Consider the following 27630-nt stretch of genomic DNA (forward strand, 5'->3'; position numbering starts at 1 on the left):
AGCGTCCAGCTGTTAGGAACAGCATCAATGGAACCAGATGCATTTGGCCCAGGCCCAAGGTGATTAGAAGCTAAGTGCAGACCAGGAAAATTGGGCCACTCACCACCTGCTTGGTGATCAAGGAGAGACAGTCGTCTGGCCTAAAGCGGGCACGCTCGAATCAGTCTTCCAACTTGGCCCCTCGTTTTTACCAAAAACCTGGATGTCGGGAGAAGAGGAGGGAAGGTGTACTTGGGAACTACGAGACAAAGAAGTGACAGGTTCCCTGCCCACAAGGGAGCTTATAGATCCATCGACCTCCCTCAGCGGTCCCTTCTCCACACGACAGACAGATGGTGGTGAAATGGCCAAATCCCTTGGACTCCAGAAACAGAAGGGGCCGACGCTCAATTACACCTGCCTGGTCCACCTTCGGAATCAAGTCCAGAAAGATGCATGGCTAGGGAGGGACTGGAAAGCACCTCCTCTACCTGACAGGCCTCTTCACACAAGTCTTCCCCCATCCCAAGGGGAAGACCTCTAGTACCTTTCTAGAGGGATCCCCTGCTGGTGATGAAGCCAGGAGTTTTGCTTGGGGGACATCTGCATCCCCTCCACCTGCCTGCTAAGGCAATGACACTGAATGTAAACCCTTGGCAACCCCAACAAGTTTCCTGGGGTCCCCAGACAGGATGGATGAGAGGCATATCTGCACAAGCACGGCCGGTTTCTTAGGAGAGGGTGCCCCGCTAGAGCACAGCTAACTCCAAATGGGGCTGAGATGAGGCCCAGAATGAGCTCGCTGCCCCAAAAGTAGACAACTGTTTTTCCTTTGGGACACCTTGGACATGAGTACTAGAACAAGGTGGTTTTGTGTGTGTGTATATGCTTGTCCAGGGGGGCACAAGAAGAAGATACCCTATCAAGCATTCCAATCCTTCCAGATTGCCCAGGGAGTGAACAGCGGGAAGGAGCTCTGCAGTATTACTGATGAAAGAGAAACTTGCAATATGCTTTTGACTTTCCTTTAGTTTTCCACTCCTTTTTATGTGTGTGATCAGATGGAGATAGGTCACAGCTGTCTTCGTGAGAGGCAGGCGGAGAGCGTGGTGGGGGGGCAGGGGGGAAGGGCTCTCCCCAGTGGAGCAGGCAGCTGACTGGGGCTAGGCTGCACCCTCGGGGAGGGATAGAGAGGCCTGATGCGGGAGGGAGTCCCTTCAGGGAGGGACTGGGAACCCTCCACTAGCCCTGGAGTAGGGTGCACCTCTAAGGAAGCACCAGTCTGAAGCCACAGAGCTGGGGCCTGAGAAGTTAAAGCCTACTTTGCTCTATTTTGCTTAGAGCTTTTTTCATCTTGTTCCCTTTCTTCCTCCTCCAAGACCACTAAGAGGCGGAGGAAGTTTTTGGTTGTTTTTTTTGTTTGTTTTTTGCAGGGGTAGGGGTGGGGTGCTAGTCTGGCCCAGGTTGACTCCAATTAGGGAACTCCCCTAGGCCGGTGGGTTTTGGGGGTGGGAACTACCCACCCCATCTTACCCCAGGACCTAGGAGTGGATGAAAAGGAACACCACGAGAGCAGGAGCCCGGCAGGCTTTTAGGGAATGGAAACCCTATCAGTCATGCCAACGGGGGTGAGGGTGGCGGGAGGTTTAACACCTTCCACCAGCCCAGGCCTTTAGCTTACCTGAGGCGCGTCTCTGAGGTCTTCGCAGCAAGGCATCAGGAGGGGAGAGGGGCCGCCTCCCTAGGATCATGGGAGGGGCAGAGCCTGACCTCTTTCCGGTCAGGCTGGCTGCTATCTAGGGAGGCGGCCCCTTAAACTTTACAAGGACGAGTCCGGGGGGGTCCAGGGGTATCCAGGAGTAACTACCAGAGTGACCATCTGGTGTGTCCCTTACCCACCTCTGGAGAAGAAAGAAAACCCCAGTCACTCCAGCTACATGATTTCCAGCTTCCACAGAAAGCCCCATGCCGAAGACCGGCAGCAGCAACAGTGGGGAGAGAGCGCTCCAGTTCACGCCCATTCCTGCACATTCTCAACAGAAACAAAGAACATCCCCTGGCTCCATAAGATCTCTCCGTCCCAAGCCCTCACCACCCCCACCGGATTCTCTTATTCTAACAGCTGGCAGAAGGAGTCTAGGAGAAGAGCAATTCTCCATCCCCCAGATCTCAGCCCCGCAAGGAACTTTCCCACCCAACCTTGGCAAAATCAAGAGAGTTACCAAAAAAACATACGATTCAAAAAAAATCTGTATGGCGGATCGGAGGAACTCGTTATAATTGGATTTGAAAATTAGGCAAACGTACCGGCGATTCTGGAGGTGATGTACGATATATCCAAATCTCCCTTGGCATAACTGAAAGTTTTAAAAGAGTATCTTGGTTATTATATGAAATGCTACAGACTCAACATCAAATACAATTTTCTTCGATTAGAGTTTTAAGACCAACATCCAACACTGAGATCGAATAAAAGAAGTCATTTCCAAAACAATTTAGAAACACCAATACTGCTACAGAACATCGCTTTAGAGAAGATGGAAGAAAGGCAAAATATCTAGGAACCAGTGATTACACTGAATCTCCCTATATATTCCCAAACCACGCTACCTCGACCCCATTTTCCCTTTCCACCTTGATTTGCAGAGTGGTCTAATTTACATGAGACCTTTTTTCGACTTCCTTTCAACTGCAACTTTGAGAACAACTAGAGAGGGGCCAAATACGAATGCCAACTTGAGTTTATAGGTGAACCCGGATGCTTTTTTTTGGTAATGGGACGGTTGCCAACAGGGGGACAGTGCTGTAGAAGATGTGAGGGAAGCAGCAATGGATTCAGAGATAGATGGGAGCAGGCGTCGGGGTGGGACTTGGTTAACCGGGGCTTAACTAATATGCACAGCATTTGGTCCAAACGAATGGCCCCAAATGAATGCTGCTTCTCCACGCAACCCAATTTAAGGAATTACTTTTTTTTTAATGGTATTTGTTATGTGCCAGGCACTGTACTAAGCCCTGGGGTAGGTACAAGATAATCAGACTGGACACAGCCCACAAGGGGCTCTCAGTCTTCATTCCCATTTTGCCGATGGGAATGGGAAACTGAGGCACAGAGAAGTGAAGTGACTTGCCCAGGTCACACAGCAAACGGCAGACCCGACAAGGGAACCCAGGTCCTTCTGACTTCCAGACTCGTGCTCTATCCACTAAGCCATGCTGCTTCTCAGGCCTAAAGAACTCAGAAACACCACTCTCAAACCCTAGGTTTCCGGACAACTCTTGAGATTACACTTCACTGGTCACTCATGTATCTAAAGAGGAAAAAACCCACTGTCCACATCATCCATTGCTCTGGGCTACCTCTTCACTTGGGCAACAGCTCACCCTAGCCAAGAAACAAGATGGAGAACAGGTGGAGAGGGGATGGTTGAGCTTTTTAACAATTATCGCCTCATTATACTGTTAAATAGTCTCCCACTGAGGCTCACTCACTACCCAGCCTGAGATCACTTCACCATTCAAGATCCCTCCCATTTGAATGAGCTTCCAAGGGATACACTGCCAATATACTTAAGTTTCCAGGATCCCCACTCTGGGGCTGAGCAATAATTCAGTGTAATGCACCTCCTTCAGCTGAGACCGAACTGAAGCACCTTCCTCCCAGAGAAGACTCAGATCTTCCCTAGGAAACCGGGGCAGCTCCCCCCATCCCAGGCATGCATGCACACAAACAATCAGAAACCGGCAGATGCAGTTAACTTCCATTAATTCAGTTGAAACGGTTAGCACCTAGCGCAGTGCCGAACACAAACGGTGGAGGCTCAACAAAGATTCTGGTGACCAGAATGCAAATGCGCACGTAGCTTGAGTTTGTTAGCCTGTTAAACCATTTTTTTAAGCATACTCTGCACAGAATGTCCTCGCATCATCTGACATAGCACATTTGCTCTGGGAAAAACATGCAGGGTAAATATAGGCCACAGCACTTGACGTGAATTTGTAAAAGAAAATGAGAGTGATGAATTAGAAAGAGTTCCTTCATTCAGAGTGAATTCTAAACTTAAAAAAAAAAGGGAAACGTTTGTCATTTCTTTTCAAATGGGCAATTGGGACATATTTCTCTTTTTAGTCATTCAACCAATGGAGTCCTCTCTAGGAAGTTGGATTAGACCTAAGGAAGTTGGATTAGACCTAAGGAAGGAAGAACTGTAATGGTAACAGAACACTGAAATTGGCTAAAAGGCAGGCTGGGGACTTTTCATACCCAAGGAGCTTCAAAACCACAAACAAAAAACAACCACAACTCTCTGGCCTGGATGATTTTAGGCAATCACTTCCCTGAAGTCTTTAAGAGCTCGATGAAGCACCCCTAAAAGCAATAATGTCTAGGAGTCCTATAGTCAGACACTTGCAGAAGTGATTTGTATTTCCGCATGTCTATATGACAGTAAGCAGATGTTGTGGCATCCAGTAAGCTACCTTGTTCAACTGCAGATGGCAGGGATCCCACCCTTTCCTCAAAGACACCTCATAGATGGGTCTTCAATTCCATTTTTTCAGTCAGACGACAGCAGAGTCGGGACAACACGACATCATAATATCCCACTTGAGTATCAGAGTGGAACGAGTCTGGACCCGAACTCTGTGCCACCACAGCTGCATCCCCGCTCTCCCCCCAGATTTAAGCAATGAAAAGTAATAAAGATGACAAGCTGACAACACCTCCTAAACTACCATTTAAGGTTTTTCAGAGAAAAAAGACAAGTTGGTGGCTAATCAAATCAAGAAGAAAACGCCACAAATGTTAAAAAAAAAAAAAAAGCAAACAGGTTAGCATGGACTGTACACATCACTAATGGAACTGCATGCATATTTACCTGGGGCTACTCGGGGTTGTGGATGTGAAATCGTGAAAATTGCAAAAAAGAAAAAGTAATGAAAATGAGGCAAAGAAAATTCAACAAATGCAGAGCATGACTTGAGAAACACAAAAATGCAGTCTAATACGGGTTCTGATATCAAATCTGTAAAGCCCCACCCATTGGAAAGCTCAATTTTTATGAATAGAAATCTCTATTTGGTCCCATCAAACCCATGTTTATGTGAGTTACAAATGACATACAACTTCAAAATTCAGTCATTTGCTTGTGGCAAAACAAAGCAGATCCTTGTTTTGAGTAAAATCTCAAAGGAGTTACATCCAGTACACATGCTGGGAAAGGAAGTAACCCTCTTCATATCTGACAGACATCACTCTTCCCTCCTTCAAAGTCTTATAATAATAATGTTGGTATTTGTTAAGCGCTTACTATGTGCCGGGCACTGTTCTAAGCGCTGGATTAAAAGCACATCTCCTCCAAGAGGCCTTCCCCGAATAAGCCCTCATTTCCTCTTTTCCCACTCCCTTCTGTGTTGCCCCTTTTGTGTTGTATCTGCTAATTCTGTTATATTGTACTCTCCCAAATGCTTGATACAGTGCTCTGCACATAGTTAAGCACTCAATACACACCATTGACGGCTTACTCTCCCAAGTACGTAGTATGTTCTGTGCCCACAGTAAGCGCTCAAAAGATATGATTGATAAACTCAGGCAGTAGATTGGTTTGAAAATACTACAGTACTATTGGTGGGAGACTTTTGGGTTCTTCTGCCCAGAGAAAGCAGCCTTGAGAACCACCGAACACCAGCTCCCAAGGAGGCTACTGGAAACCGTCAAAAGTGAAAAAGAACCCCCACCTCTTTCTTTCTTGGACACAAGAAAACAGTGGGTTGTGTCAGGGAACCGGGGAAAAGATACTGTAGGAAACGGAGTAAGTCATCTCCCAAGAAGGCGGTTTTTTTTCCCCCCACCCTATCCAGTCTAGAAACTGGGAACTATTCAACACAGATTAATCCCAAGATCTTCCCATCCATTCTTTTTGATCTCTTGGGGTATCTTTGGAGAAAGTGAACAAACTTGGGTAATGCTGGTTTAGTGCATCAAAGAAAATATTTTTAAAACTGCATATTATACACATAACAAAAAGGCAACATGCCATTAGTAATAAAGAAAATAATAATTTGGGGTCTTAGTTTCTTTCTTGACCCCAGAACTGACTGGTAAACAAACAGGCAACACATGGAATAGGATAGAGGATGAATAAGCCAGAGTGGAAAAAAAACCTGACAGAAGATTTTAAATAAACTAAGTACATCTTCAAGCCTTGATAACATGTCCTAGGGTATAATCAACTCACTTTTCAGGGGTGGGATTACTAAAGCTCCATCCTGATTTTCCTTTGTACTAACCACATTTGGGATTTTTAACTACTTATTGGTTTGTTCCACTGGAGATTTTACAATTTAACGTTATTAATAGGCCTGGGTATATTAGGAAGGAAGGAGGTTGAAACTGACAAATTTAAACTATAATTGACTTGGTTTATGTTGGCTTATTCTCATGCACTCCACTGCTATAATCAATGAATGCCTTTAGTGAGCGCTTACTGTGTGCAGACCACTGTACTACGCACTTGGGAGAATACAACAGAGTTGATAGACATATTCCCTGCCCACGGTCTAAAGAGGGAGAAAGACATTAAAATAAATTATGGATGCGTACCTAAGTGTTGTGGGGGTGAACATCAAGTGCTAAGAAGGGTAAAGATCCAAAGTGCACAGGCCATGAAGAAGGGAGAGAGAGTAGAGCAGATGAGGGCATATTAAAATGTGATTTTAATAAGACTTTGCAGGTGGGGAGGGGGACAATTAAAAGGGAACAGAAAACATGATATGTGTCTGTTCAGGTAATGTCATCTCCCTCTGGTAGCTCAAAACAAAGGTTTGGGAATCTATTCTGCTTAACACATCAATTAAATGGTATCTAGAACAATATAACCATTAAGCAGGAGTGAATTTGGCCCAGAGGGTAGGGGAACATAAGTGGTGTTCACTAAGGATAAGCAGCATGGCCTAGTGGATAGAGCCTGGGAATCAGAGAACCTGGGTTCTAATCCCCGTTCCACCACTTTGCTGTGTGACACCGGGCAAGTCACTTCACTTCTCTGTGCCTTAGTTCCCTCATCTGCAAAATGGGGATTAAGAGTGTGATCCCCAAGGACTACGTCCAACTTGATCGGCTTTTATCTACCCGGTGCTCAGTATAGAGCCCGATGTTTAGGAAGTGCTTAACAAATACCATTAAAATAAAAATCAGCAGCATTTGGCTCAGTTCTGGAGAGTGGAATACCAAGAACGTTCAGAAGCTGCAACCAGGACCTTACCGAGATGACAAGGATTCAAAAGAAACCTGGGAAAGTACAAGCGACAGAATCCCACACGATCAACAAATGCCCCAACACAAAAAGATCCAGGGGCCATAGTGGATAACAAGTTGAGCATGAGTTAGCAATGTAGTGTAGTTAAGGAAGCAAGCATTATACTGGGAGGCAGACAAAGAAGCATTCTGCTAGTAGCCCTTCAATTCCCACATTTCAGCACGGTGCCTACCCTATCAGGGAAGGGGAAAACTAAAGAATGTTCACAAGTGAGTTATCGGGTGATTAAGAGAGTGGGAAAATAGGACCCTTGAGGAAGGGCTAAAGACATTTATTTGACCCTAAGAGCAGGTAATGGGGTGAGTTGTTAATTAACCATTATGCACAAGTATTCCTTTGCCTCTCAAGAAAGGATAAGAGGAAATGGGTATGCGTCACTGTGTGAGTGTGTGTGAATGCCAGCGTGAGAGAGAGAGAGAGAGACACACCCGGCTGTAGGGTTAGATTAAAAAAAAAAAAGAATTTCTTGGCAATGAGGGTTGTTTAACAGTGGGATAGACTGCCAAGGGAGAATGTGACAGAATGTGCCAACTCTTCTTCTGGGGGTATTTCCAAACAGAAGAGAGTCTCATCTGCCTGGGACAGTTTAGGTGTGGCTGTACCTGAATTCAGAAGAGTGAATTCACTTTCTCAAAGATAACTTCCAGATTTACAAATTTACGATTATTCTGAGAGAGTTCTAAGAAATTTCAACTACAACAGGGTCAGACCCATGTTCGGTATATAAAACCAAAAAAAAAGAGGTGAGGTTTTTTTCCTCAAGATCTCATTTGGAATTCATCGCCTATTTTTAAATGTTTTGCTTGGTCCCCTCCATTCCAGTGCCTTCCTTAACATACTTACTTCGCAACAGACTGGATCACCTTGGAAGAAGTATCTTTGATGTTGGTCAAAAATCGTTCTGTTCCTCCTCTAAGTATGTCAAAGAAACCGCTATATGTTTGGTCGCATTCTGCAACTGTCAAGCCTAGGGTTAAAAGAAAATCATCATGACCTTACCGAAGAGGATAATGCAAAGTAACTGGATCACTCTCTCCTCATAGGGTAAATTGAAGATGAAATAGAAAAAAAAAAATCAAACATAAAATGCTTGATAACTCATGCCAGTAGTGGTGTAGATAAAGTAGCTAAAGATAATAATAATAATAATATTGGTATTTGTTAAGCGCTTACTATGTGCTGAGCATTGTTCTAAGCTCTGGTGTAGATACAGGGTAATCAGGTTGTCCCACATGAGGCTCACAGTCTTAATCCCCATTTTATAGATGAGGGAACTGAGGCACCGAGAAGTTAAGTGACTTGCCCAAAGTCACACAGCTCACAGGTGGCGGATCCGGGATTAGAACCCATGACCCCTGACTCCTAAACCCATGCTTACCACGCAGCCACGCTGCTTTGTATAGAGAGAGGTGCAGATGGTCTTGTGGAAATAGCCTGGGTCTGGGAGTCAGAGCACCTGGGTTCTCTTCCCAGCTCTGCCACTTGTGTGGCTTTGGGCAAATCACACACCTTCTCTATGCCTCAGCTTACTCAACTGTAAAATGGGGAATTTATGCCTCTTCTCCCTCCTAGACCGTGAGCCCCATATGGGACAGGGACTTGCATCTGACTTCATTAACATTTTACCCCAGTGCCTAGACCAGTGAATGACATGTAGTAAGCGCTTAACAAATACCATAAGTTATTCATTTTTAAAAAACATATCACTAACCTACTAGGTGATAGAAATTGATGCAGAAAATACAGCGCGTAGACACACTGCTCCACACTCACTGGCCTCGATATACTTATATCGTCTGTCTCCCCCTCTAATAATAACAATAATGATGGTATTTGTTAAGGGCTTACTATGTTCCAGGCACTGCACTAAGCACTGGGGAGGATAGAAGAAAATCCAGTTGGACACAGTCCCTATACCATGTGGGGCTCAGAGTCTCAAGCTCCATTTTACAGATGAGGTAAGTGAGGCCCAAAGAAGTGACGTGAGTAGCTCAAGGTCACACAGCAGACAAGTGGCAAAGCTGGGATCAGAACCCGTGACCTTTCGACTCCCAGATCCATGCTCTATCCACTAGGCTGTGCTGCTTCTCTATACTGTAAGCTCGGTGTGGGCAGGGAATGTGTCTGTTTACTGTTATACTGTATGCTCCCAAGCGTTTAGTACAGTACTCTGCACACAGTAAGTGCTCAATAAATACAACTGACTGGCAATAAATATCAGTGATAAGACACGGGCTTACATTCTGAGGGGGTAGATACATACAATACACACACGCACAAAGAAAAAAATCAAGTTCAAAATTCAACTGCTTATAAGCATCACAAAAATCAAAACACAGGAAAGCGAAGTGCTCTGTAACTAGAGCCCTGCATTATCACTCCCTGCCAGATCCTCTGGCTGGGGCTTTGTGTGTGTGTGTAATGCAGAGGTTTTATACAATATTCCAATAGTCTACCTCATGACATCTGTCAATGGTATTTATTGAGCGCATACTGTGTGCAGAGCACTATAGTACGCCCTTGGGAGAGTATGGTACAATAGAGTTGGTAGAGAGGTTGCCTGCCCAGAGCGAGCTCACAATCTAGAGGGGGAAACAGATGACTTTGGGCAAGTCACTTGACTTCTCGGTGCCTCAGTTACCTCATCTGTAAAATGGGGATTAAGACTGTGAGCCCCACGTGGGACAACCTGAATGCCCTGTGTCTACCCCAGCGCTTAGAACAGTGCTCGGCACATAGTAAGCGCTTAACAAATACCAACATTATTTATTATTTATTTACATTGATATAAATTGGAGATGTGTACGTAAGTGCCATGGGGCTGAAGGTGGGGTGACTGGAAAATGCCTAAAAGGGCCTCTCCACTCCACGGAGGGGGCTTTTTGCCGTGCTCTTGAGCAAGCTGAAAGAGGGAAGGCTCTCAAACTACCGAGGCATCAGCCTTTATTAGAGTCCTGGGGGGAAGCAGGAGTTTCATTCGTTCAATCTTATTTATTGAGCACTTCCTTCAAGCAGAGCACTGTACTAAGCCCTTGGGAGAGTACGATATACAATAGCAGACACATTCCCTGCCCACGACGAGCTTACAGTCTAGAGTTTTCGCCATGAGAGGAACCACAAAGGCTATCATCATCTCGGGTGCGCCACCATCCTCCATGCTAATCCGCTCTGGAGACTTCTGGGGCAATACAAAAATAAGCCTGAATGATAATAATAACGACGATGGTATTTGTTAAGCGCTTACTATGTGCCAGGCACTGTTCTAAGCACTGAGCACTGTTCTAAGGAAGCCCAAGGTTTAGCACTGGAGAACCCCAAATAGCTGGCTCTACTCTGCCAGCGGCCACATGGTTTTAGAGCAACACAGTACATTCTGTAATCTGCTGGTTCTAAAAGCCTATTAGTTGAAAACATTACGCTGAGCAGATAAAAAATTACATCTCTTAAACCTAAAACGAAATTAAACATGCCCTTTCTTCAAACTTCCAGAACACTAACACATAAAGCATAATTACAGATCAGAGAGACACACTTTGGCTTCAAGAGCAATCCTAACAATCCTAGCAATCCTAACAATCCTAGCAATCCTAACAATCAACACGACAGGAAAATTACTTTTGGCTCTCCTCCCTTCAAATATAAAACCAGCCCAGTTGCTTCTTTTATTAAATATCTTTCCATTTTTCCATCAGAAGTAGCGAGGTCACTGAAAAGGTGTACAACAAAAGGTGGTACATTTAAATGCTTTAATACTTACCTGAATTGTAAGTGTTGTTTAACTGTCCCGCAGGCTTGGAACCCTGGGGCGCCGAGCTAACAGAAGCTCTCGGTTGGGCGTTATTTCCATAACCACCATTTTGTTCAAGGAGCTGTAAAGAGGCATATCCATTATTCATTCATTCATTCAATAGTATTTATTGAGCGCTTACTATGTGCAGAGCACTGTACTAAGCGCTTGGGATGAACAAGTCGGCAACAGATAGAGACAGTCCCTGCCGTTTGACGGGCTTACAGTCTAATCGGGGGAGACGGACAGATGAGTATTTCTTATGATTACTTAAGAAATACTTTGAAAATACACAGTAGTTAAAAAAAAAAAAAAAACACCAAACTGAGCGTTCAAAACTCGCTCCTTTTTCAAGTCTATATATTCTTTCGATGATTACGACGTATTTAGCCCTAACTGTCGGTTTAGGAAGCTTTCTGATCCCCATTTTCAACAGCAGAATTGCATTCTACGTGGAAGAGGGACTATGCTATGATAGATCATCTTTTTGCTTATGAACCCAAAAGTAAAGAACAACATTTTTAGGGCAGCTCAGTGACATTTAGTATTAAGTAATCATTTTGACTGTCAGCCCCTTGTGGGACAGGGACTGTGTCTGACCTGGTTGACTTGTATACACTCCTGGTGCTTACAACAGTGCTAGAGACACAGAGTAAGTGCTTCACAAATACAGTATTAATAATGAAAATATTTTTTTCTTACAGAATCAAAATGCTTCCTATCAAAGTTATGGTCTCCAGGCAGCTTTGTACCAGATGGGATCAGAGATGCCTGGACCTGGTGGTGGCAAGAAGCAGAAGCAGCCAAAATCTAGGGTGCAACATCCCACACGTATGACTTCTCCACTACGCTTCTCTTTCCTCTCAGCAGTAGCAAACAGAGCTCAGCAACAAGGAGCGCGGGAGACAAGCAGACCCAGAAGATTAGCACAAAGCAACCTCTGGAGATTACGTTGCCCTCTTCGGCCGGTTGATGCCATCCAAAACGTCTCCAGTGGACGACCCTGCCTGAGATCAGAGGCTCCCCCTTTATCCTTGGTAGCTAAAGCAGTGACTCGAGAGAGAGGATGCTTGATCGCTTTGGGGCAGCCCCCGACAAAGTAAATCAACTAATAACGGCGCTCCCTGAAAATTTCATTTTTCATGAATTTCCCTAAGTTATTTGCCTACATATTTTCAACCGCTTACTATTCATCCAACTTGGAAAAGGTTCAGTGATAAAATGTTGAGATGACCACAAAAGCATGGCAAAATAGGATTTGAAAATCTTTCTTCTAAAAGGCTTAAATACCACGCAGCTACCAAAAGGGGATTAACAGGCAAACTTCAAGGAAGTATTTCTATACTAGAAACTAGAAAGCACATGCCTTATTTTTGTATTTTTTACACTGTGTACCATTTTCCAAACTTTCAATGATCTGAACCTACCCCATTCTCAAATAGTTCTATTAATCAGAATAACGGACAGAACGGTATGCCAGACTCCCTAAGCAGACACTACCAGAAAGGGTAGTTAGACGTCTGTCCCATCATTGTAGACAATATCACTATCCTCCCTGCCTTACAAACCCATAACTTTGGCATTATCACCAACTCATTTTTCTCATTCAATACACACATTCGATTTGTCACTAAATCCTGTCAGTTCTACCTTAACAACACCCCTAAAATCCTCCCTTTCCTCTCCAAACTGCTACTATGCTGATCCCCTTACAGTCCTCTCCTTTAGGACCGGGAATGTGTCCACCAACGCTGCTACATTGTACAAGTGCTTAGTACAGTGCTTTGAGGACAAGGGCTCAGTAAATACAATTGATTGATTACTCCATCAGCTGTCTCTCCCTTCTCCAGTCTGTACTTCAGTCTGCTGCCTGGATCATTTTTCTCAAAAAATAAACAAAAAACGAAAAACCACCCAAGCGCGTGCACACACACACTACGCTCAGTCCACGACTCACTAGTGGCTGCCCATCCAACCTCCACATCGAACCAAAACCTCCTTCCCCGTCGGCTTTAAAGTACTCAAACCAGCTCACACCTTGCTACTTTACCTCTCTGATTTCTGACTACAGTCCTGGCTACAAACTTCACTCCTCTAAATGCCAACTCATTCACTGTATGAGAAGCAGCGTGGCTCAGTGGAAAGAGCACGGGCTTTGGAGTCAGGGCTCATGAGTTCGAATCCCAGCTCTGCCACTTGTCAGCTGTGTGACTGTGGACAAGTCACTTAACTTCTCTGTGCCTTAGTTCCCTCATCTGTAAAATGGAGATTAAGACTGTGAGCCTCACATGGGACAACCTGATTCCCCTATGTCTACCCCAGCGCTTAGAACAGTGCTCGGCACATAGTAAGCGCTTAACAAATACCAACATTATTATTATTATTAAGCTCATCTACCTCGCTGAAGACCCCTTGCCTGTGCTCTAGACTGATCCCACTTCAAATACGACAGACCGCCATCCCCCCCCCCCCCAACCCTTCCACTTCACAGCCTAATTAAAAATCACACCATCTCCAAGACAGCTTCCCCAACACTCATCTCCCCTACTCTCTCCTGTGTCACCTATGCACCTGGATCTTTACCCTTTAAACACTTGATATTCACCCCACCTCCAGCCCCACAGCACCCCAGAATTTATTTTAATGTCGGTGTCCCCCTCTAACCTGTAAGCCCCTTGTGGGCAGGAAACATGTCTACCAACTCTGTGGCACTGTACTCTCCCAAGTGCTTAGTACAGTGCTCTGCACACTGTATGTGCTCAATAAATACCACTGCTTGGTGAGATGATTTGGTCACTGGGAGGAATAGAGCCCAGAGTATAAATCTTAGTCGTAAGACTTAGCTTACTGAAACACTGCTGCTTCGTAGGCATTTTACCTCTTTTTTCCCCTAAAACAAGGGCTTCTAAACATCCCCATGAAGTCTTCCTAGAAATCAAAAAGACAAAAAAAACAAAAAACCCATCTTTGGCAACTGAAAACTATGAAGATATTTCTCTAGCATTAACTTAAGTTCATGACTATCAGAGGTCACAAAAAATGAGAGGAAAAAAATAATAAATCTGTGAACTTGGCCAATTTCTTACCTAATTGAACTATGAGCAACTTTCAGGAATGAGACACTAAAACTAGTATGACTGCAAATACACTTTAACCGCCGAACAAAACCCGAAGCGGGGGAAAAAGAAATCATAAATGACATTTAAATGGAAAAATGATAAGACCAAAATTTGCTACATTTCTACAGTTTGCCTTTAAGTGATGTTGGTAGACAGGAGGGAGTATATAATCATGAGTGGCAGCCATATAATCATAGTAACCTTTCAGTAGTTTAGCAACAGTACATCTCTGCCACAAGGCAGACCCCAGAGAGTTGACTCATTAATGAGCTTCAGCACAACTTTGACTCCCCCTTCCCTCCATGTCCCAGACCTCCCCCCACCCCCCAAATCTCTGTGGTAGCCTCAGGGATTTCCCAGGACCGTAACATTTCATTGAAATTAATGAAATCCCTTCTTCCTTGAGAGGGAGACTGGCGGCAACTGGGAGGAAAAGGTCAAGAGGTAAAATTGCTTGGGTGTCCGAGTAAAATGGGGCACATGGTAAGTGTTAAGAGGTGTCACCTTGGAAAGAGCTGAAACACACACAATCCCTCACACAGTACTTTGGTTTCTTGCTAGGCCTTTGGACCCTTCGGGAAGATTAGTCTCTCACCCATCTGCACCAACAGATTTCAACTCACACCAAGAAGATGGGTAAGTTTATTATCCCAACTTCTCCCAAATCAATGCCTCCGGCATGAAGCAGGCAAAAGAGATGCTGCCAAAATGTGTGAAGAGATGTATTTTGAACCCTCAAGTGGTCAACGGAAAGCACTTTAAAATGCCCTCGGCTCTAAGCTCCGGGATAGGTTCAAGTTAATTAGATCGGACACAGTCCCTGTCCCTCACAGGAGCTTGGAGTCTTGAGATTTACTGGAAGGAGGTGGGTGCTCCTAGGGCGAGAGAGGGAAACAAAAAAGAAGGGAGGAAGGAATACACTAGATTGTTTGTCCCTCCACTAGATGGTAAGCTCCTTGAGGGCAGACATCATGTCTACCAACCCTCTTGTTTTGTTTGCTTCTAAGCCATTACACAGGAAGCACTCGATAAATACCACTGGTTAATTGATAATGAACAGAGAGCACACATTTGACACATAATAAGGGCTTACCAGGTATCATGAAAATTACGCAAAGGGATGCCTCAATTTTCCCCTCCCACCTCCATTTTCTGAAATTCAGCTCACCATCCCCATTCCACCGTGCCACAAAAAAAAACACTTGAGTAAATATCTGTACATACTATCAGTGTTATCTGATTCATTCCTTGTAGCCAGGTTTATAATGTGACCTCAGCCATTAGACAAGGGGTTTGGATCAATCCCAACGAGACCCAACTCCACCAGCTCCTTTCTGTCCACCTATCTAGTCTGAAGAGGGACGGCTAAGAGAAGTAGATGTGAATTGATTTCCTGTTTTATTACCGAACCTTTATTTTCAATGACAGTTTTCATGTTTGAAAGTGGCCAAACAAAAATGACTGTTTCATACAACACGGAAGAGAAACCTTTCCCTTACCTCTGTGATTGGTGACTTGGGATTCACGTTCCTCGCCGCTGCTATCTCCTGCAGCTGATTTACAAGTTCAGTAATTGACAGCCTCTCATCTGGGTTCACCTTCAATGTGGAGCCTAAAACAGGAGTGCATTTTAGGTACGACGGACTTTGGGTGGAAGGCCTTTGGTGGTCATGCTTTCGATCTGCTTTGTATTTTACTGTTCCGGGGACCTTTGGTCATCAAACTTTCAAAAGATGCTTAGGGATACTGAGCAAGCCTACACAATTTTCTTCATTTACCATCAATAATCAAATAAAAAAAAAAAGTAATGAATTCTGGAAATGAAGACGGGCACTTAGCACTCAGGAGACATACTAAGTTGAAAGATTTATTCAAACAGTGCTCTGCACGCAGTAAGCGCTCTGCTCTGTCTCCCCCCCCAGAGAAATTAAATTAGCTGTACATGCAGGGAACTGAAGAGTCAGTCACTGTAGGTCCCTTCTGAAATCAAAGTCAAAAAAGTACTTCCAGTAATTTTCTAAGAAAGGAAAAAGAGAACATACAACTTTAAACAGGGAAGAGAGAGAGAGATATAGATACAGAGACAAAGAGAGAGTATACATGACCTGAAAGAACTGTCCCCAAATTAGGAGCCAGATTAGCGATCTGCGTCAAAAAGAATCCCATAGACAAGACAGACCCAGGAGAGAACAGCCTTCTTACAGTCTTTCCTTTCCTTCCCCCTCACCTATTCTAATCCCCCTCCTCCCTCACACCTCCACTCTTCCTTATCCTTTCTTCCTTATCAGCTCCCTCACTCCTCTGGCTTTTACTTTTCTTTAGCCTCTGTCCTTTGTTTGAAGTCTGATTCCAGAACCATCAGACAAAACGGAAGGATTGAAATAGACAGAATGGGAAACGTTTTGCTTCGGTTGCAAGATTCGGTAGCCAGGGCTGCCCACTTTTCATTTGCACATGGGGGAAAAACCTGGGAGTGGGGTATTGGAATGGAGCGCTGAGGGCAGTACAAAGGGGAGGGAGGAAGGAGGGGAAAAAAAGGGAAGAGAGAACACAGCTCCTTCAAGAGGCCTTCCCTGACTAAAACCTCATTTCCTTTTCTCCCGCTCCTTCCTGCGTTGCACTAATTTGCGCTCTTCTCTCACCCCTCTCTCAACCCCACAACACTTACGTCCATATCCGTAATTTATTTACATTAATGTCCACCTCCCCCTCTAGACTGCCAGCTCGTTGTGGGCAGGGAATGTGTCTGTCATCTTGTCCTCTCCCAAACACTTAGTACAGTGCTCTTAGTACAGACGGTGGCACTCTGGGCCCAGCTCAAGTGAACCTGAACTTGTGTCCCAAAATTCACGAGGGCAACCGTTTTGGGGTCAGACTGCCTAACTGGCCATCTCCGACCCACCCCCAAACACCTGCCCGGGTAAGATTTGCATTCCGGTGGCCGCTTCCAGGGATGTGTGGATGGGGGAGCACCAGTGTCCGGGAGACTGGCTGGCCTGTAGGCCTATAAGTCAGACACGAGGGGGCTGTTGTGGGGTGGGGAGGGAACCTCTGCCCCATCTCCGTTGCTGGATCCGCCCTCATTATGAAGCATTTCAGACCGTGGCCATCACCAGCCACTGGCTGGGTAGCAGTGGAGTTACTGACGTATGGGTCGGTTGGTGCTGCAACGGCTAGATCTGTCCAACCCCGCTCCTCTGCCGCGGTTTAACAGGCCGTCTCAACCTCACCGACGCTCTCACGGCCCCCGAACGGACATCTGAAAAGGTGGCTGAAGCTGCCTGTTTTCCTCATTTGACCCCAGGGCTGGTGGGGGTGCCATAAAATGCCTCGCCACCCGATCTAGAGGTGGGCAGAGGGAGAAAAGAAACGGGCCGATAGAAAAGCCGAAGGGCGATGTCACCTGAGAGGGTCCCGGCGGGCAGGGGATTGTCCAACTGCTTAGTGTCCGTGACGGGTGAGCGAGAGAATGGAAGTTTGTATGTGAGAGAGAGGGATAAAGACAAAAAAGGGTGAGAAGAAAGGGGGTGGCGGGGCTGAGAGCCATAAAGCAAGTAGACTGCCTTCAATTTGCTTCCTCCTCTTAGATAGTGAGGGCGAGTTGCAAGCGGTATCGTTTCTACTATTTTCATGGCTTACAAGAGTCTCTTAATATTTTCAACAATCATTTTAATTAAGTTTTTTTTAAAAAAACAACAACTTACGAATGAGATCATGAAAAACAGTGTATCTTGTGTCATTTGGCGGGATTGAGTATTTTCCATTGACAATTCGAAGCTTTGCTCCGTCTTCAAAAGGATGCTGCCTGAAGCACAAGAGGTACAGGATACAGCCCAAGGCCTATACAGAAATTAACGTGAAGAGGGAGAGAACAGAAATAAAATTACTAGTGTGAAAGGGCTTTAAAAAAAAAAATAAGGAAGAAAATACCTCCTTAGCTATCAGGTCACAAAATAAATAATCTCCTTTTGCACATGCATAAAATATCACGAAGACCATAGTTCTTATAAATCACTTTTTAGGCAATACTTCCAGTCCAATACGATATTTTTAAAATGGCGGATGAGCCGGTGACAAAGTTCGCAGATCTGTCGATCATCAACTACCAAAACCCCTACTCTCCTCAGCCCTTCAATCAATCACTTGTATTTATGGAGTGCTTACTGAGTGCAGAGCATTGTACATGACATTCCTGACGTTCTGACATTCTACCTCTTCCCCTTCACCCCTGAGAGAAGCAGTGTGGTTTAGTGGATAGAGCACGGGCCTGGGAGTCAGAGGACCTGGGTTCTAATCTCAGCTCCGCCGCTTGTCTGCCGTGTGACCTCGGGCAAGACGCTTCACTTCTCTGGGCCTCAGTTTCCTCATCCTTAAAATGGGGATTAAGACTATAAGCCCCAAGTGGGACAGGGACTGGATCCACCCTGATTAATGTGTATCTATCCCACTGCTTAGTATAGTGCTTGAATACCACATTATAATTACTACGTTTATCCTAGTTCGCTTAGAATAGCAATCATGGGGGCCAAAATTTGAAAGCGCAGTCTCTAGAAGCAAATACGACTTCCGCAGACGCAATCCTAGTTGCTGATTCCCCATTTAGGAAACTCCCTACACATAGCGGCCAGTGAGGATAGAGAGTTGGACTCGCGACTTGTAACAGTTCAGATGACAAGGGAAGAGCCAAGCGCAGACGTTTTTCAGACACCACATTAAATACGAGCAATAAGAACAATGAGGGAACTGAAGTTCTTACCCAGATATCTTGCTTTTCGCCAATTGGAAAATTCGAATATAAGTCTATTATTTCTGGAGTCCTATACATCGGGGTTGTGTTCCTTGTGATCTGAAGGAAGACCAAAGATTTTAATCAACCAGCTTGGCGGATCAGTAGAAAAATACATCAGTCCCTTTATTATCGGCACAGGATTTTTCCGGGTCAGTGATCCCAACCAAATAGCAGTGACTGGGAGATATAGGGAACAAAGCAACAGGAACTAGTAGACATTTTAGGTAAAATAGCAGGGACTCGGTGAACAGAGAGATAGGAATATGGCTATATGAAGACTGGTTGAGCACTAAAAAGACACCATACAAGCTATCGTATTTCGTTGTATGCCAACCTGGATACAGGCCGATCACTGAACTGTCAGAGACAGATGGACAAACCAATTAATCAATGCTATCTATTGAGCCTGTGTGCAGAACAGTGTGCTATGCGCTTGGGAGAGTACAATCTAATCGAGTTGGTAGACACATTCCCTGCTCACATCGGGCTTACAGTCTAGAAGGGACAACCAATCAATTATAATCAGTGTTATTTATTGAGTGCTTACTGGGTGCAGAACACTGTTCTAAGCACTTGGAAGAGTACAAAAAAAGAGAATTGAGAGATAATCTCCCTGTCTGCAAGGAGCTTACGTGGCTCCCAACCAAGATTTGACTTCTCTCAGCCAGTTTCTCTCTCCCTCTCCGCAAAATCCTGGAGGCGGATGCCACCGCTCCTGTTCACTTTCCATCAGAGTAAAGCAGGTGGCAGAGGAGGAGTGCTGGGAAATGGGGGCAACATCAACAGCAGCAAAGGGCTACAGGAAGAGGCTCTAAGAGGCCTTATAGAAGCTGCACAGCAGAAATTAATATACCCATCCTTCTCTTCGCCGTAGAACAAGCCCACTTTTTGATCAGGATACCAAGGGAACCACTGGAAAGTGCTCAGCACATAGTGAATCGTATTCACTGAATCCTTACTGTGTGCAGAGAGCACACAGAGAGTACAATAACAGACACATTCCCTGCCCACACGAGCTTACAGTGCTTAATACACACCATCACTGAGGTGCCACTAAAGGAGTTACTTGGGTCCTCTTGCTTCCCTGAGCCCCAGATTAATGGTATTTATTGAGCACTTACTGTGTGGAGAGTACAATGTAACCGAGTCGACAGATCGTTACCGGCCCACGGACTAGCATTTCCCACTGTCTCCCATACCCCAGACTCCAAGAGGGCAGGGGTATATTAGTTTTAGCCACCTCGGTCTGCATCCTCGGTACAAGGGGAGAGCCCTTTACAGTTATTTACTGTAGTAAATATTTGCAACTTAAATATATATATATATATAAAATCAAATACCATATATTGGTAACTATCAATTTCTCACCTCTTCTTCGACCATTGCTCTCTTCTGAGCGGTCCAGCTATAGTCAGGATAATGGGATACGGTTGTAGCGCTCCCGAAGTCGCAGAGTTTAATTGTTCCTTGGTTACTAATCAGCATGTTTTCAACCTGAAAAGTTAATGAACTATCTTGATTAAGGTAAACTGAAATAAGCTGCACCAGTAAGTTCTCAATTACAGGTAGCAAATAACATTCACTTGTAATTTATCTTCAGCAGCAGTTCAAAATGCTATTCCGGATTTTTATGAGCAGTTTATAATTTCAATAAGAAAATTCAGTTTATGAACGTGCCCCCTCCCTTAATTAGTGTCCTTCACTCGGGAATGCAACTTCACCTTGAGATCAGGGGTCTAAAACACTCAGATACCCTTACAAATTTAGCTCTTTACTTGGATGCTCGCCCCACCCGAGAGCACTTCCGCACGTATGCTAAAACTCTGTTACTTCCCCTGACTTGTAATCTGAGTCTCTGTCTCCTCTGCTATATTTTAAGGTCCTCGAAGGCAGGAATGGTGTCTATCATACTTCCTCAAGCGCTCTGTACAGTGCTCTGTACAGAGTAAGCGCTCAATAAATGCTACTGATCAACTGATTTGCTCCCTCGAACATGGGCACCTCACCATCATGAGAGGCTTCCTCCCTCAGAACAATCAACGGGCTTCCCCACCCAACTCAGTTCTGAATCTCCTTGTTGCATCAAAAGAAAACACCTCACCCTCATCCCCTCCCAATTCCCCCACTAATGGGGTCCCTGAATTCAATTTTAAAAACCTTGCGGCACTAGGTCTGTAATATCACCTTTGAACAATCTGTTTATTTCCTCTACCAATGAATGGTATTTTTTTAATGGTACTTAAGCTCTTACTATAGGCCAGGCAGTGAACTAATCATTGGGGTAGACACAAGATCACACAGTTCCTGCTGAGCGCTTACTATGTGCAAAGCACTGTACCAAGCATTTGGGAGAGAACAATAAAACGCCAGCACCACCGGAAAAAGTATTTCTTTTCCTGCTACAGGCAAATAGTACTTATATGAATCGCTGTAGTCACGTAAGCCCACATGGAGATGACCATTTTAACACTCAGGATCCTCTGCTAGATACCGTACCTTTAGATCTCTATGGATAATTGCTGGTTTCTGTTTATGCATGTGTTGCACGGCTCTGCATGTCTGATAAAATATCTTCAAAACTGTATCGCACGAAAGAGGACCTTTAGATTCCACTTTCTTTAGGAATTCCACCAGTTGCCCTGTCGCAAAAGACCAAATCAATGCACATTAGCATGCGGATGATAATTGCAGAACCTCTTCAAAATGGAAAATACTACCAGATTAAACTGTCATTATTACCTCGGCATTCATCTCTACAGCAATGCTTATTTCCCGAATTTTAGAATGCTAATTATTGTTCAATTTACTTTCTGGAAAAATTGCAGAAATATACGTACTGAGTGCTGTGTACAGAGCACTGTACTGAGCTTGGGAGGGCAACTAGAGAAAACTCTGGAGTTGAATGAGTTTCCAAAAGCTAAATTAGGCAGAGGAAAAGGAATGCAGGCAATAGCCACATAGCCACATATCCTGCACAATCATTAAAAATGTGTCCGCTGACAATATTCTGCTGAAACGGGTCAGTTCAAGCAAAGGAAGCGATACTATACGTCATTAAAGTCAACTTTAATTATTCTCCTTTAAAGCAAGCGTTATGGGCTTAAAAAACAACAACAACTTACATTAAGGAAAATTCATACTGTATTTACTCAACCACTCCAACACTGAGCACATGCACACACTTGCAAACGCCATTTCTTCTGACAACTGCAACATTTTAGCCAAAACCTATAGTGAAAGCATGTGTTCTGACAGACCTGAGGGTGCAGAGGGAAAGTGACAGATTTCAGCTCTCGGATTTCTGAAAATTTTTATTTTTTGGGGGGGCGGGGGGGGCGGTTAGGGGAGTAAAAACCTAGTTGTACCTATTTCCCCAACCTCAGAAAGCTCTCTGATCGTCCCACGGCAAGCCAAGAAAAGACAGCCGGAGAGCCTGCATTTCATGGAGAAGTCAGGAATTCAATTCCGTGGCAGTAGATGTTATCCTAAAAAATCCTTTACCCAAAGTACATACGTGACTTAAGGGGAAAAAAATGCTGGAGGAAGAATTAGTGACCACCTTAGGCGATTCTTCCTTTAATCAGGTTTCCTCAGGCCACAGACAACAATCGCGTCCAGCAAGGGCACTGATTATGACTAGTGTTTGTCCTGCATCAGGCATGGGGTTCTCACGCTCCCATTAAGAGACTAATCGGGCCTGGCCACGGTCTTGGCTAAAGCCACAGAGTGGGCTAAATCAGGATCAGGTTGAGCCACAGAATTTCAGCACTCGTAGGCCTCTAATGGCCTTGCAATGACTTCAGCCAATTTCGTTAGTAGTCACAGATACAAGTCATCAGGTCCAGAGATTTCTGTCTCTCTATATAAGTGTATATACACACTATATTTATGTGTATGCCTTGTCTTGAAACCAACACCTACTCTACTTTCGGGCATCATCTATTTTCAGTTTTCTACCTCAGCTAATAAATGGGAGTAATTTTCTTCGACCCAACTTGTTTTCGTTCTAACGAATGTTTTTCTATTTCCTTTAGTGTCTTTGTAAACTGAAGCTCATTTCCTGCTTCAGCTCTTCCAATTTTACTCCAAGAGGGATTCATGGAGAAGCATGAAAAGAAAGAGCCCGGGCTTGGGAGTCAGGGGTCATGAGTTCTAATCCTGACCCACTGCTTCTCAGCTTTGTGATCCTAGGCAAGTTACTTAACTTCTCTGTGCCTCAGTTCCCTCCTCTGTAAAATGGGGGTGAAGACTGTAAGCCCTACGTGGGACAACCTGATGACCTTGTATCTACCCCAGCACTTAGAACAGTGCTTGGCACATAGTAAGCACTTAACAAATACCAACATTATTATTATTATTATTATAAAATGTCTTCGTATCTGTCTTTAGTGCTTGAAGATGACACTGTTGACACTGAAATTCACCTGCGGGAGAATGGCATAGTGGATGGAGCACCTTCTGGGAGTCAGAAGGTCCTGGGTTCTAATCCCACTCTACCACTTGTCTGTTGTGTGGCCTTGGGCAAGTCACTTCACTTCTCTGGCCCTCAGTTATCTCATCTGGAAAATGGGGATTGACACTGTGAGCCCCACGTGGGTCCACCCAATTGAGTCCAACCCAATTTGTTTGTATCCACCCCAGTGCTTAGTACAGTGCCTGGCACACAGTAAGCATTTAACCAACACCGCAATTATTATTATGCCTTGCTGAAAGGACCAAAGAGGGGCCCACACTCCCAAACACATCATGCCCACACAAAGACTGTCCCATTTGCTGTTTGCAGTCCCTGAAGCAGCTTTCGCCTCGGTGTCTTTGTACTCCTAGCCGTTAAGTGACCCAAGATCTCATTTTCTATAGTACAAACAGTTTTCCAAATACAAAGGGATTGCACTCTTGAAGAGCCCTGTGTTAAGGAAAACTCCACTCACACTGGAGAACTAAGTCTGCATCGTTAGTAATAATTATGATATTTGTTAAGTGCTTACTATGTGCCAAGCACTGTATTAAGCGCTGGGGTGGATAAAAGCAAATCGGGTTGGACACGGTCCTTGTCCCACTGGGGCTCACGGTCTCAATCCCCATTTTATAGATGAGAGAACTGAGGACAGAGAAGTGAAGTGATCTGGCCCAGATCACACAAGAGACAAGTAGTGGAGCCAGGATTAGAACCCATGACCTTCTGACTCCCAGGCCTGTGCTCTTTCCACTATGCCATGCTGTTTCCCGGAATTCTCACCTGAAAATAAATAGTACATTTCAAAAAGGAAAGTGTTTTAATGACGTGAATACGCAAAAAGCCTCTGTCATTAGACCCTTTTGACAACAACAACAAAAAAAATGACAATTCTTTCTAAGTTGGAAAAGAAGAAGAAAAGCAGGCCTCATGTAAATCAGCCCAGTCAGATACACTGCAAAGACTGAATGGAGAAACACGGGTGCTCTCAAAGTGGGGCAGAGCTATAAGATAACTGCGCTCAAGTTTTCCAAAGAGTAAAAGAGAAGGCAAAGAAGCTACAGTTACTCTGGTAACAATCTACAGCACGGCTTCTATCTTCTTGAGAAAACTACAGTGGGTTTTAAATGAAACAGGATTCATTCCTAAGCGGATCTCTCACAAAACCTACGCAAACCTCTGCCAAAAGCGAACTGAAATGCATCCTTTAAAAATACCCGATTTGACATCCTAAAAACAATAGGCATTTTGCATGAATTCACCCCCTCCTTCCCTCTAGAAGGGCAAAAAATGACACAGGGGCACATTTGAGATCTACAGAAATCGGCTGTGTGACTTCCATGGGTTTGCTTTAGTTCAATTAAGCCCTTAAATTACACTCCATTCAGGCGGTGCTTCCCCTATATTAGCACAATGATAAAAAGGGAATGGGAGCTGAAATGAGAAGCTTTTGCTCTATTTCCTTAGAGGCAACTCATGACATTAGGGGAAGCGCTATTTAGAATTATCTTAAGACCATCACAAGAAATACGCAGAATCAACTGTATCTGAGTGCTTACTCTGTGCAGAGCACTGTACTAAGTGCTTGGGAGAGTATAACAGTTATATTGTAAGAAGACTGCCGCTAAGCACATAATGCAGAAATACCAATATTTATTGCATTTAGAGATACATTTTCAATTGACATTTATATCAGCAGCTGAGGAAAAATGTAGTGCTCTTTTCCTAGCTTTCAATAATAGTGCTTATTGAGTTTTCTTTAATCCAGGCACCCTATTCCTAACATGTCAGCTTGGTGACTTTCACATAAATACAGTGCTTTCAATTTGACAGCCACATATTAACCGTACAAAACTAGCCGACACAGAAAAAGACTACGTGTACATCGAGAGAGTTAAAAGAAAAATCAAATACTCAAAGATCCGACAGGAAATTTTACCTTTGCAAAGTTCTGTTAGCAGCAGAAACTCAGCCTGCCCTGTATCAGATTCTTCTTTCCCAATAGATGCAGCAGAGCAAAACTGGACGATGTTAGGATGGCCTGAAAGTTTTTTCTGGAGGTGGTTTGTTAAAAGGAAATTTCTTACCATTTCTGGATGTCTGCCTAACTAAAAACATTACTTAACCCAAAGCCTACATAAACATAACCTAGGAGATGATTACTTTTACCATTTTAATGGCAAGAAGGAGGCAGAAGGGAGGTGAGGGGACGGGGAAGAGTGCCAGAGAAACAAATAAGGGAAGCAAGTTAGAAGGGAAAATGGAAGAAATGAGGTAAAAATGAAGAGTTTCTTCACCTGAGTTTAATGTTTGAGTGTGTTCAAAATGATGGGCCTCATACCATGCACAAAAGGACGAGGGAATAAAACTGATCTTCTTCAGAGAAGCCGTGTGACATAGTAGAAAGAACACAGGACTGGAAGTCAGGAAACCTGGGTTCTAATCCTGACTTCTGGTTTTCTACTTCTATAAATGGTCAGGGAAGTCGACTACCAACTCTTTTGTACTGTACTTTCCCACTTTGCTCTGCGCACAATAAGCACTCAAATATGACTGAGTGACAGAAATGAGGCCCACTAAACAATAGTCTGTCTCAAGGTCTGGGGGGGAGGGGAGGAGGAGGGGAAAGAGATGGTCTCTAAATAGCCCTCAAAACATAAGATTGCTTCTGAAATCCCATTTCTCTAAAAAGGATACCATAAAACAAACTTCTTGAATGATTGCTTTGTTCTTTTCTTCTTCGTTGGACAGCAATCTCTAGCAAAAAAAAAGAAAAAGAAAAAAGAACTAGAATGAAAATGACTGATTAATTATTCTGTAGATTCAAAGTCCACCGAAGAGACTGTGGTGCCTGGCGAGGCGGCGGCGCCTGGAGATTGTTTAGGGAGTGAGTCATAAGTCCCAAGGGACTCCTGCAGGCACTTCCTGGTCGGGTGTCTCCGCGGCTGCCAGATCCTGTGATTCCATCCTTCCTCCCTGCCCCACCGCGGCTTTCCGCCTGCCTCTACCTTGCCTCCGGCAACAGAAGTACCACGGGAAGCTCAAAACTGCAGGACGGGTCCTAGGATCAACAAGCTATAAATCTGGAAGGGACGGCAATGGCTCCAACTGAAAGCCCAGCACCTGCCCCAGCCAACTGCCCTGAGACCTCTCTTCCATCATCCTGGCAGCCAAAAAAGTCACTGGATACGTGTAATTTAAGAGACGTCGTCTTGACTTAAGACCTCCTGATCCAGACTCCAGTAACTGACCCCAGATACCCTCCAGAATCTAAAGATCCCTTTCCCCCTCTCATACCTAGGAGAGGCCAAAACAATGGCACCCTTTGTTTCACCGCCCATCCCAGGTTCTCTAAAGCAGCCATTAACTACACGAGTTTCCCTTCGGCTACACGAGGCCCCCCAGAAATGTCAATCATTCACATACACCCGCCTTTCACTCTCACTCCACTATGCCTCACTTAGGTCTTCAATAGAACTCTTCTCTATTACCTTTAATGCATAGTCTTTCCCGCTTCCAAGATCTTGAGCTTCATATACAAAGGCAAACCCACCTGAAAGATCAACAGAAAACCATATTAGTCAATTCCGTGTCTTATACCGCATCGACTGACTGAGTTATAGGCTTGGGGCGGGAGAGATGCAATCGCCGCTGTCGGATGCCTGGGCTCACCGAGAACCCAACTGCCCCCGACATTTCATCAGAGATTCTGCCTTCGGCCCACCTGAGCCGAGATACCGAAGGAACCTCCGTTCCCAGAGTGTTTCAGATTGTCACGATGTAGAAGAGAGCAGATGATCAGAAGAGCTGTTCGACTGGGAAGGCAACCTCATTGAGAAATGCATCTCATTCGGGAGAATCGTCTACCGGGGACTCGACGCGAACAAAAATTATCATTTGAAGTGATTGAATGTGACGGGAGGCATTATCCCCAACTCTAGATTCTCAACCTTTTTCAAGCTCACCGCTCCCAGTTCTTCAGCCCATATCACATCCCCAGTTTCATTTCTTTGGAATCAAAAGCACAATGATTATTGCCTAAGGAAACAAAGGAAACGCTACCTCTATTATTGTACGGTCAAAACTTACACAAGCTCAGATCTGGAATAACATGTGCTTTCACTCAGCGTTTTATCTGGAGCGTTAGAGGATTCAGGGCTATCTGTCCAACAAGCCTGTCTGCATAT

At 44.5% G+C, this 27630-nt stretch overlaps 1 protein-coding gene across 4 annotated transcripts in view; it reads right to left on the minus strand.

Annotated features, from left to right (window-relative positions):
- The window catches only part of GAK (cyclin G associated kinase), a 96795-nt gene that overhangs the window by 53000 nt on the left and 16165 nt on the right, over positions 1–27630 (minus strand). For 3 of the 4 annotated variants that reach the window (XM_007672827.3, XM_007672828.3, XM_007672825.3), the window contains exons 2-13: positions 26935–26996; positions 26141–26200; positions 25383–25497; positions 21487–21629; positions 20359–20484; positions 18958–19047; positions 17906–18041; positions 15701–15813; positions 11053–11164; positions 8139–8262; positions 4857–4862; positions 2287–2336 (exon numbers count right to left, since the gene is read on the minus strand). In XM_007672827.3, coding sequence (XP_007671017.1) covers positions 2287–2336; positions 4857–4862; positions 8139–8262; positions 11053–11164; positions 15701–15813; positions 17906–18041; positions 18958–19047; positions 20359–20484; positions 21487–21629; positions 25383–25497; positions 26141–26200; positions 26935–26996 — 1137 coding nt within the window. The remainder of the gene's footprint in view (positions 1–2286; positions 2337–4856; positions 4863–8138; positions 8263–11052; positions 11165–15700; positions 15814–17905; positions 18042–18957; positions 19048–20358; positions 20485–21486; positions 21630–25382; positions 25498–26140; positions 26201–26934; positions 26997–27630) is intronic. The other variant, XM_007672826.3, reaches the window with a different exon arrangement.

This window comes from Ornithorhynchus anatinus, chromosome X3 (genome assembly GCF_004115215.2).
Source record: "Ornithorhynchus anatinus isolate Pmale09 chromosome X3, mOrnAna1.pri.v4, whole genome shotgun sequence".
NCBI classification, from domain to species: Eukaryota; Metazoa; Chordata; class Mammalia; order Monotremata; family Ornithorhynchidae; genus Ornithorhynchus; species Ornithorhynchus anatinus.